The following is a 12187-nucleotide window of genomic DNA, read 5'->3' as shown; positions in this document are numbered from 1 at the left end:
ACTGTCAGTTGGCACACAACCTATAGATTACATGGTATGGCTTTATGTCTTTTCTATACATACCCTCTGGTGAGGAGCAGGTCTGTCACCAGCTGCAAAGGGTCACACACCTGTACTGGAAAACTGCCCCAGGCGGGATGTCCACTCCTCATCCCCGACGGCCTTATGAGATTTTTGAGGCTTCGGTAGTAGAAAACCTGTTGAAAATAAACAAAATCTACAGTAATTCTTTTAAAATGGCCTGGGTTTCATTCACAATTTCCATTTTTACCAGCTTAGGCAGTGTGGAAGTTAAATTCAGCATGGTGAATGGAATGATAGTAATTAAAACATAATATAATAATTAAATAAATGAAAACGAACAACGTGCAATTCCGTACAATTTCCAGCCCTCTTAGACTGTAAATCATACATAATAATACACACTATAAAAATAGTACACTATAATGTATTTATAATGCAATTCAACACAGAAACAGCTCTTACCTGGCGTTCCAAAGGTATAATGTTCCAAAACCTACTAAAATAAAAGTTAATCACACAATTATAATTCCAAAAGTCCAAAAGTTATTAAAATACACAGGTAAATACACGATGTGAGAAAACACACACACTGCAAAAAGAGTAGATAAGTGAACACTCTTAACTTGAATGACATGACACTTGGTCAATTCATCTCTTTCCTTGGGCAGGCCTATCGTTGTGAACGAAAGGGATTGGCGGAGCTAGTTAGCATCAGGCTAAATATTATATTAATGTAAACCAGTGGCCACGTTTGCTAACGAGCTAGTTAGCATCAGGCTAAATATTATAATTATGTAAACCAGTGGCCACGTTTGCTAATGAGCTAGTTAGCATCAGGCTAAATATTATAATTATGTAAAACAGTAGCCAAGTTTGCTAACGAGCTAGTTAGCATCAGGTTAAATGTAGCCACGTTACTAAGAGAAGCAGACTGAAAGTTGTTCACGTGTAAAGGCACTGCTCCACAGAGTTGTTTCTCAGGGCCACACTGATGTGATTAAACACCTCCACTTTGTTGTACTGCTGGGATCCACAGCTGCAACACACAAAATGCATCAACATCTGTATCAACATCTACATCATGTACAAACTCCAAACTCTTATGTGTTGTACCTGGAGCATGTTATAATGTTCCTCATCTGGAATTGGAAAATAGACATCCTGGGCATCTATAGGGTCTTCTACCTCTTGCCAACCCTGCCATTGTCCAGACTCCTCCATTTGGGTCAGACAGTGGCAGAGGAATTCATGGGCATCCTACACACACACACACACACACACACACAGTAATAAACAGTATATCACATCTAGAGTGTTTACTTCTGCATGTTCCAATGTGTGTGTAATAATGTATGTGTCTGTGAACTCATTCTGGTTGTTAATGGTGAATTCTGGGCTGAGATCAACAGACGTAGCAAACGTATCCACTGGTTTGCATAATTATAATATTTAGACTGACGCTAACTAGCTCGTTAGCAGACGTGCCCACTGGTTTACATAATTATAATATTTAGCCTGATGCTAACTAGCTCGTTAGCAGACGTGGCCACTGGTTAACATAATTATAATATTTAGCCTGATGCTAAGTAGCTCGTTAGCAGACGTGGCCACTGGTTTACATAATTATAATATTTAGCCTGATGCTAAGTAGCTCGTTAGCAGACGTGGCCACTGGTTTACATAATTATAATATTTAGCCTGATGCTAAGTAGCTCGTTAGCAGACGTGGCCACTGGTTTACATAATTATAATATTTAGCCTGATGCTAACTAGCTCGTTAGCAGACGTGGCCACTGGTTTACATAATTATAATATTTAGCCTGATGCTAAGTAGCTCGTTAGCAGACGTGGCCACTGGTTGCTAACAATATACAATATTGTCTGTTAAGTAATAATCTGCTAATAAAAACAGTTATTTCTAACAGAAAAATCCAAGGGGATGGGTACAGGTGTTCCTAATAAAGTGGCGAATAGATGTATAAATATTATGGATTACATAATAGAGCGTTCAGCTGGATGAAAGCTATGAATGCTAGTTAGAGATGTAACTGTGGTCTTATAAGCTTGTGTGAAATGTAGCTCTGTGTCATTTTAGCTATGAAATGCGGCTGCTGATAAGGCAGATGGTCCAAAATCTTAAGGTTTATGTAGGACTGAAAATAGGATCAAAGAAAACACACAGTCTGAGATTAAACACTATTTATTCTTGCTGATGGTGGATCTGGAGCTGCTACATTTTAGGTCTATAATTTTATTAACAGATCTCGGATCATCACAAAGATACGGCTGTAGATTTAAACCCTTAATGAGCGAGCCAGAGGAAACGGTGGCAAGGAAAAAGTCATCTTCTTCTGGGAGACACTGGACTGTGATGTTATAGATCATAACTCTTCAAATCTTTCAGTGGTGTACGATATAGAGAATACTGAGGGTGTTCAAAAGGTGTTCTTTATGATCATTACAGCAGAAGTCTTAATTCTACAGTGTCCAGGAAACAACCTTCAACAGAACATACAGGGCAAACCTATCACCAAGGCATTCAGTTCTTCTGCCCTTTTGGCATAAAATATTCTACCCACAAAAAGGCTAGCACTTCAGAGCATACATGGCCTGTGTACTAGTAGCACTAGAGGTCAGAATCACTTCCTGACCTGCTACTTAGCAGTTATGCAGCTGCTCACCGGTCTGAGGGGACGAACCAACAGGTGCAGATAGCCTGTGTCACGTCTGCTGCCACATGGGGTTTACGGTCACGTCTCTCGAGCTACTCAAATCAACAAAGATTTTAACAAAATAATACTCAGGAGTCGTGGATAAAAAAAATAAAGTATATTGCTAAATAGAAATCAACCCGAGATCAGTTCATCAGGACGTCCCAGAATCTGCTCTAGCTCTGAAATTTCCCCATATATATATACTATATGTTCATGGAGGTGCCCCCTGGTGCCCCTCTAAAACCACATACAGCCGAACTCTCTCGGCTGTGCTTGGCATTATTTAATAATGTTTTCTCTTCCATAAAACTGTTATTGCAAATAGTTACTGGACCTCAGTCTGGCCTTTGTTCTTCATGTTGTTAAAAATGGATTATAGTCCAGATTAAGAGCCTGATGTTTCAGCTCAGTGATATTCTCTTCACCAGCCGTAAACAATGTCAGAGTTTTACTTGTAGCACACAATCTTATGACTGCATTTATTTTACATATATATACATACCACCAGCCCCATTGTGATCTGTGATGTAAACAAGACTTTATGTGAACATTAACAAAGACTCATGGCCTGTATCTGCAGGAATTTTTTGTTCTATTATTGTGATTATTAAGGAAATGCTCTGTAGTCTCCCATCTGCTCCAGGTTTCTGACTTCAGCCAGTGCTCACTCTCTCGTAGAGGAGCACATAGGTGACAGACGACCTCTTCTTTAAGACGTCCTCCTCAGTGATCGGAGTGACCCACTCGTCGTTGTAGGTTTTCCACTGTTGATCACGGCGACTGTAACAATCACTCAGATAATGGCCTGGAAAAGATACACACAGAAATACTACGTATGGACCAGTGTACCTTGGGTGTTACATGCTAAATAATTCCTAAACATGCAGTCTGTATTTCTAAATGTGTGTGTATGCGTGTGTTTCTATCTTACCGTATTGAGCTGAGGATCCAACATGGCTCAGGACACTGATCAGCCGATACGTGGAGGTTGATCCACCCTAAAAACAACACACATCACAATACAGGTCACACACACACACACAAGTCATGTGTACACACTACACTGTTCATTCCTCCTTCCCAACTCTCTTTCCTATCTTTCTCACTTCATCCATTACTGTGTCTCTCTGTCTGTCTCTCACCAGGTGTTTTCTGCCTGTCTCTCTGACCTCAGCTTTGCTGTTCTCTACATGAAGAAGAAAAGCACAAACTAAACATTACCTTTGGTCTTTAATTAACCTGGATGTGATTTATATTGGCTGTAAACATTAGGGGACATTCTTGGACTCTTGTTGGATTAGAGGCTCGGACCAGTTACTTGTTTGTGACCTACCTGTTCCGGGCGTGTGGGATTGAGGAGGGCAGGCTCCTATCTGCAGCTCAGGTTGGATGTCCATCGGAGTGTTCAGCTTGACCACTCTGTAATTTTTAGTCAACGTGAACCTGTTCAGCTGCATAACCAGAAACCTGGACAGAAAAGAAAAGTAATAGAAAAAGTATTAGAGCTGACGATATGCACCTTTTATAGCACCTGCAACCCAGCAGTGTGTGTGTGTGTGTGTGTGTGTGTAACATCCTTACCTGGGCAGAGTGTGGAACGTCCACCTGGAGCTGGCATATTCTCCTCCACACATTGTGCACTTGCTCTCGATCTCTGATGCTTTCTATAATAGACACAATATTCATACACAAAGCGGTCAGTGATAATATGAAGTGATGGACGAATAAAAGAAAGAGAAGCAGACTGAGAGTTGCTCACATTAACTGCGTCATAGAGGCACTGGTCCACCGAGTTGTACACCAAAGGCAGAGAGATGTGATTAAACACGTCCACTTTGTTTTTCTGCTGGGATCCACAGCTGCAGCACATGAAATACATCAACATCTGCCCATCATCTGCATCATGTACAACCTCCAAACTCGTTATATTATGTGATGTACCTGGAGCATGTTATAATATTCCTCATCTGGAACATGAAGTTGTTCTTGATAGGACATCTAGGGTGAACATCCTCTTGCCAACCCTGCCATCGTCCAGCCTCCTCCATTTGGGTCAGACAGTGGCAGAGGAATTCATGGGCATCCTACACACACACACACACACACACACACCAATAAACATTAAATCCTGTCTAGAGTGTTTACTTCTGCATGTTTTAATGTGTGTGTAATTATGTGTGTGTTTGTGAACTCACATTCTGGTTGTCGATGGTGAATTCTGGGTTGATTTCAGCAGCTGATTCAATGAGGGCCTCGAGAATAGACTCTGTGTCATATCGAGGCTCTGATCCCTTTCTTATCCTCGACAATTCCGCAAAACACCTGCAAAAGATCCAGGGAGAACTGCCCATAAACTCAACCTTCAGTGATATTCCTAAACCTGGCTCTTGTCATTTGCCAGAAATCAACTTTTTTGGAAGATTATAAATATACAGTAAAATGTTGGTACCTGATGAATGTGTCCTCTATGTTCTGGTTAGAATTGTCCAGCAGGTTGCAGAGCTGTTCACAGAAAGCCTCAGCTGTGAACAGACACTGCAGACTCGCATTAATGTAGCAGTTGTTACCAAAATTAGGCAACCTGCAACAGATCCACATGTTAGATCCACATTCAGGTCCACAAAAGAACACTAGCACTGTTAATACGCTTATTTATATTGTAATGCATTCTAATACCAAATATTAATCTTTTATTCCAATCTGACTTTTATTTATGAATGAGATACACGTCAACTCGTCATACCCGCCAAGGAGCTCTTCATTTTCTGGGATGTAGGAGAGAGCCATGCTGTTTTCGTCAAAGGAATCTGAAGTCCAGCTTTGACTATCAGATGAAGCTGGACACTGGCTCTGTCCATCAGAGGAAGGTGTCTTTCCCTCAGGCATCATCTTTTTGGAACTGAAACGGTGAGGGATAGAGTTTATACTGAACTATTTGGATCTGTGCATTTACAGGTTTGGATATAAGTTCCACTCTATAAAAGATTTTAAATACAGCTTTCCTTGCCATATTTTTCTTGTCTGTGTCTCACCTGAATGCATGTAGATCTGTTACACTTTTCTTCTGTTGGTTGTCTGAAGCCAACTGGTTCAGTTCCTGGAGAAGCCTTTCCAGTTTGTCCTCCCAGTAGTACTGCATAATTCTTTCCTCCTTCCTTTCATGGTCATGGAGCATCACCTCCTGCCTGTCCTCCATTACTGTACTCTTTAGACTGGTCTGGAATGACCTTTTTAAATCTTTTGGAATACAGGGCTCTTTGACCTCTGTGGCCTTCGGGGTATTCCCCGGGGTGGACCCTGCTAACAGTTTCAGTAAGACCATTTGGGGGGTCTCTTCTGAAGATTCTGAGCTGCTGAGGAATAAACAGATACTGTTTGTCTTCACAGTGACTATCAGTCAAATTCTGCAGTATTTCTAAAATCCAGGCTCTGAACCTACACAATTTATCTCTACAAACCTAAAGTTCTTACACTTTTCTGATGTCAACATGGAGCTGTATAGTTTCTGCTTAAACCTACCTTTCAGTAAATGCTGCAGGTTGCACATTGCTCTTCTTCTACACATGAAGAAACAAACAGATATCAGATAGATGTTTATAAAAAACACAATAAACTGTGACATAAAAGACGTTTCATATGATCTTTCACTAACAAATGGTAAATAAGATGCTTGTCTGTGAATATTTTGGATAAAAGTAGTTTTTACCCTCCAGAAACGCCATCTGGAGATTTTCCTTGCTCCACCCTGCTTCTTCTTCTTTGTGGACTCCTCACTAGATTTGGACGTCTCTGTAGCCGTTGCTGAGCTGATAGTGCTGAGGAATAAACAGAAGCTGTTTGTCACACAAGGCTCTGAGCCAACACGATCTCTGCCTGAATTCATTACCCATAATACCTGAAGCTTCGTTAGAGTTTGATCTCATTATGGAGATACCATGTCTGTAATGTGTCCTACCTTTCTGAGGTCTTCACAGGTACTGAAGCAGACGTCTTGCTCTTCTACAGACAAAAGAAACACAGACATCAGAAAGATGTTTATAAAAACACAATACATTGTGAGATTAAGAAGACAATTCATGTCATGTCACTCCAATGTGATATTTCGGTAACAAAGGGTAAATATCATCCAAGTTGTTCAATATTTTGGATAAATGTAGTTTTTACCTTCCAGAAACACCATCTGGAGATTTTCCTCGCTCCACCCTGCTTCTTCTTTGTAGACTTCTCACTAGTTTGGGACGTCTGTGTAGCCGTTGTTGAGCTGATAGTGTTGATGAATAAACCCATCATCGAATTCGCATATGCAGCTTGGTAAAACACACACACGCAAACACACACACGATAGCCATATACACTCACCGGTCAGAACGTTAACTGAAGCTTGTGACCTGTATCTGCATGATTTTCTGCACTGTGCAGCTGCCACATGATTGCCTACTTAGAGGACTGCATGAATGCACAGGTGTTCCTAATAAAGTGGACAGTGAGTGTATATTTATATATACTCTATTTTCATACCCAAAGTCACTGTACAGCCATAACAAAATACAGAGCCCAATGAGAGAAGACTTACTTACTGTAATGTACACTTCAATAGGATCAGCTGTACTGCTCTTCATGCTGACAGAAATGTTACTGGACAGAGGAGAAAAACCTTCACTGTTCTTATTGCAAGCTTTAAACTGTCCACTTTTAGCCTGTACCTACTGTAGCCTCAGATTCTCGTGCTTGTCTGAGTGGACAGAGTGGACCAGCAGTCCATCTGCATCAAGGTTTATCATGTTGTGTGTTCTGAGATTGTCTTCTTTTGGGCTCAGCATGGTTGTATAAAGCGCTTATTTCAGTAACAGCTTTCCAAATGACTTGAACCAGGCTGGTCATTCCTTCCCTTTGCAACAATGTCCATTGTTAAAATCTCTACAGAAATAAAACTGAATTGAAGTTTTGCATAGACATCACCTTTTCATCATGAGAAAATAAAACATAATTCTAAATGCAGATTTTCATCACAGAGAGGAACATGTTCAAGACATTTTAGTGACATCTGGTGGTTAAAAAGGACGAGTTCAGGTATCTAATGAGTGGATTCTGAAAAATCAGGCCCCATGGGACAGGACTCCTACACCTGAAATCAGACCTACAAGGAATCATTCCTGGTTTCTCACACAAACACAAGCCTGAATAACAAAGAAAACCATGAAGGATTAACTAATATATACATTATAACATTAATAAGAATAAACTAATGAAGGTATTAAATTAAACTATTTACTATAAGGACATCAGAGGAGTGTGTATTACATTCTGTTCATACAATTCTAAACAATCTAATGCAGAACATTTTCAACCATACCTTGGGTAAATATTGGACATAACACATCCTGAGTTAGATTCAACTGGAAACATGTGTAGTCCGTTTATACCCAGATAGTTCTACCAATTTGCTGAGTTTCTTTTATTTTACTAAAGGGTAATTTTATTATAATTTCCTTGCATTATGTTCTATTCATTTTATTCAGGTATAACACCAAACAATATGTTGAGTTTATATCTAAACACAGGGCAAGCCCTCCAAAAAGTCTCAGTAGTGGAAGAACTGGCTTGAAGAGAACGGACTATGTACTAAACAACAAGGAGGTGAAATTCCTCCAATGCGGCCTGTAGACTCCTGGAACAGTCCAAACTGATGGCCAGGATACGGAAAATACCACCCAATTTAAATGCTTCAGGTCTCTGGTCTCACTGGACAGGGACACCATCCCGGATGCCCGGTCACGGGTCAACACATCTTGGATTAGATGGAGACGAACACTGTCTTATTGCGCAAGAAAGCTGGGGAACTGTTTCGGGTGGGGAAGAAAGGAAAAAATGGGGAAGAAGGGAAAATGAGGAGAACAGAAAGGAAGAAAGAAAGGAGAGACAGAGTGCCACGTGTGCATATACATTAACAGTCTACATGCATGGCAGTAAAATTTAAGCAATGGGTAAAGTGTTTAGGTGAGATATTTCAGATATAATATACGGAGATATTTACGTACCAAATTCTCCTCGATAACTTGAGTGAGAGAATCTGGAAAAAACTGTCCACAGGCCTGCACTGGACATTTACTTACCTGTAACATTAACAAAAACACTGTCAGTTGGCACACAACCTATAGATTACATGGTATGGCTTTATGTCTTTTCTATACATACCCTGTGGTGAGGAGCAGGTCTGTCACCAGCTGCAGAGGGTCACACACCTGTACTGGAAAACTGCCCCAGGTGGGACGTCCACTCCTCATCCCCCATGGCCTTATGAGATTTTTGAGGCTTCAGTAGTAGAGAACCTGTTGAAAATAAACACATTCTACAGTAATTCTTTTAAAATGGCCTGGGTTTCACTCACAATTTCCATTTTTACCAGCTTAGTTGTTTTTGTTTGGCCATCTTTGCCCCTACTAATGCAGCTATCTGACCAGTCCGTTCACTGAGTCAGACCTTCATCATCATCATCTAAATGGTGATGGGGATGTGGTAGCTTAGTGGTTACGGTGTTGCTCTACCAATCAGGAGGGTGTGAGTTCACTCAGTTCCACCAAGCTGCTACTGCTGGGCCCCTGAACAAGGCCCTTAACCCTCAGATGAGTGAATGAGATAAATTCAAGTAGAGAAGAGTATCTGCCAAATACGGTAAATAATAGCTAACAGCTATTGTATTACATAGATATAATATAATCAATTTTAGTTTGCTTGTTTATCTCATTAAGTATTGTTTACCTTGTTTATTTGTTTTTCAGGTGCTTCACTGGGATTAATCCTGAGAGAAACACCAAAGCTGGACGAGTCCTATAGAAGTGGACAGGGAACAAAAGGACCCAGAAAAAGACAAGCTAGTTAGCATCAAGCTAAATATTATATTTTTGTAAACCAGTAGCCACGTTTGCTAACGAGCTAGTTAGCATCAGGCTAAATATTATATTTATGTAAACCAGTAGCCACGTTTGCTAATGAGCTAGTTAGCATCAGGCTAAATATTAAAATTATGCAAACCACGGCTAAACATTATGATTATGTAAATCAGTAGTCACGTTTGCTAACGAGCTAGTTAGCATAAGGCTATATATTATAATTATGTAAACCAGTGGCCACGTTTGCTAACGAGCTAGTTAGCATCAGGCTATATAGTATAATTATGTAAACCAGTAGCCACGTTTGCTAACGAGCTAGTTAGCGTCAGGCTAAACATTATGATTATGTAAATCAGTAGCCACGTGTGCTAACGAGCTAGTTAGCGTCAGGCTATATATTAAATTTATGTAAACCAGTAGCCACGTTTGCTAACAAGCTAGTTAGCATCAGACTATATATTATATTTATGTAAACTCTTCTTAGCTTGTGTGATTCATTTCCCTGGTTTAGTTACTCACCTGTTCTTTAACCAGCTGTTTTAAGCCCCTTTGTGTTAGCATGTGGTTGTCTAGCTCCTGTTTTAAACCCGTGTGTTTGGTTCTTGGGTGGTTCTGTAGGCTAGTTTCTGTTAACAGTAATAAAGAAAATTGTGCATTAGACACACAGAGCCTCGAGGGACATGATCTTTGTAAACTGTACAAAAATTAAAAATGATAAAACCCATGAAACGTGTGTAAATGATTAATATGAATATCCAGATTCTTCTTCTTTTGTCTCACACTGTTGTGTATTATCTTGTCCTTATCTTATCTTGTTATTATCTAAACCACATTTAGTTCCAGTGTGTGCGTACAAGCTGTACAGATAAATGACAATTAAAAGTCAGGAAAGCATGAAACAAATAACTAAAAATCTATTTAAATATTTTACTTTTATATTAATTCTGTTTAAGCTTTTTTTTTTTTTTTTTTTTTTTTTATTTAGTCATTTATTCATTTATTTATTTCATTTAGAAAGCCAATAAAGATTGAGAACAACAAAGACTCCATTAAGTTTTCGTTCATTTACAGTAATGTTCCCAAGCAATTTGGAGCTGATTAATATATTAAAATATAAAAAATATATTATAAAATATATTAATAAAATAAAATATATTAATAAAGGAGCCTTAAACTGACAGGATGTCTATTCACATTATACATTTCACAGCTTGAATTCAGGGAAGACTTTGTGTATTTGTGTTTGTTGACATTTATGTTCCAAATTGCACCTGGTATGCTTTTCGAGGCCCGAAAGAAAGGGGGGGGGAAGCAACAGGACGAGAGGACGTCACCACCAAGGCTTGTAGTTTTGTACAAAAAACAGCATAAAGGTTGTTTATGTGCACATGCCTGAGCAGCCACGAGGCCACGTGCAGATCGCTTTAAGACTCGTTAAAACGTTTAAACAGAAGCGCACGTACACTCTACTCTAAAGCTGTCAGATGTGAGGTCAAAGGTTTATGACCATAACCTTGAGGTCAGTGTGTTGTGTTGTAGTTTTCTGCTGGGAAAACGACACTACAGATAAAACTGATACTCAGATCTCAATATAAAGTCTTTACAGCAGGACATTTCATAAGCTTGGGACACTCTTTCCTTCCCTACTAACTAATTCACTCCCTTTACTCTGATCTATGTCAGGTAATACAGACAACAGTAAAGCTTTCTGTCTCTCGAATATTCACTCGCAGTAAAGGTTCTCGGGATTCTGGCAGGAAGTGGATCATACCACCACTGAATCATTTAAACATACACATCAGAAACTTGTCAAAGGGTTTGTTGTGTGTTCGTCTGTTTGTGGGGGAACCTGGAGTACATCCTGGGCTATGAGGCAGGACTCACCATAGACTATCAGGCTATTGGACTGAGGGAGGAACCCAGAGGAAACCCTTGAAGCATGGGAAGAACATATAAACTCAACACACAGGCAGATGTGTTAAGTCACCGTGCCTCCTTTTACTTCAGTCCACACACAAGCTGTTTTACTCTGTAGTAAACCGACACCATCGCTTGTGTGTGTGTGTGTTGTTTCTGCAATGATTCTAGTAATAAAACACATTTCATGTAACTACTATACAAGCTAGAACAAGTTCCTCCATGATGTATACACACTGCACTACAGAGATACTCTAACGCTTTAACACGACTGTACACTGCTGTAGAAATAACTCACCTTGAGGTTAAGTCTTAACCCTCCTATTATCCATAATATGTTTTCAGTGTCATGTACACAATCTGTGGCATCAGTGTGTGTTCCTTGGGGTTAATCTGACCCCAGGCTGTTTTAGCTGTATATATAAAATGCATTCGTCTGCTTTGGCTATTTCGGATAATATTGAGGTCACTATAACAATCGATTTTCTAAAACATCCCTCTGCTTCAAGGCCCTAACCTAACATAAGCAGATCTGTGGTACTGTGAGAACTACAGAGAGGTCACATGACACGATGGAGGGAAAACATCATTTCTCAGAGACCCCAAGGAAAAGACATGTTACTATCCATGAAAACAGAAACT

General features: G+C 39.8%; 1 protein-coding gene across 1 annotated transcript; it reads right to left on the bottom strand.

The window, feature by feature from the left end:
- Positions 1-2244: 2244 nt before the first annotated feature.
- LOC131356405 (ubiquitin carboxyl-terminal hydrolase 37-like) lies at positions 2245-10254 on the bottom strand. Its single transcript, XM_058395405.1, has 18 exons — positions 10148-10254; positions 9498-9566; positions 8934-9067; positions 8777-8851; positions 6903-8578; positions 6694-6737; positions 6445-6553; positions 6258-6295; positions 5771-6091; positions 5482-5637; positions 5188-5319; positions 4934-5060; positions 4680-4822; positions 4498-4597; positions 4320-4402; positions 4072-4205; positions 3670-3736; positions 2245-3543 (listed from the first exon to the last, which is right to left on the bottom strand). The coding sequence occupies exons 5-18, from the start codon at positions 7026-7028 to the stop codon at positions 3528-3530; spliced, it is 1596 nt and encodes a 531-aa protein (XP_058251388.1). The 5' UTR covers positions 7029-8578; positions 8777-8851; positions 8934-9067; positions 9498-9566; positions 10148-10254; the 3' UTR covers positions 2245-3527.
- Positions 10255-12187: the final 1933 nt, after the last annotated feature.

This window comes from Hemibagrus wyckioides, linkage group LG07, assembly GCF_019097595.1.
Source record: "Hemibagrus wyckioides isolate EC202008001 linkage group LG07, SWU_Hwy_1.0, whole genome shotgun sequence".
NCBI classification, from domain to species: domain Eukaryota; kingdom Metazoa; phylum Chordata; class Actinopteri; order Siluriformes; family Bagridae; genus Hemibagrus; species Hemibagrus wyckioides.
The sequence above is the reverse complement of the archived record's forward strand: the minus strand, read 5'-3'. Positions and strand labels throughout refer to the sequence as shown.

Coding starts and splice junctions, on each gene's coding strand:
- LOC131356405 (XM_058395405.1), bottom strand. CDS start 7,028: ATGATGGGTTTATTCATCAACACTATCAGCTCAACAACGGCTACACAG. Junction 4,598..4,679: donor AATATTATAACATGCTCCAG/GTACATCACATA, acceptor CATGTGCTGCAG/CTGTGGATCCCAGCAGAAAA. Junction 4,403..4,497: donor GCCTCTATGACGCAGTTAAT/GTGAGCAACTCT, acceptor TGTCTATTATAG/AAAGCATCAGAGATCGAGAG.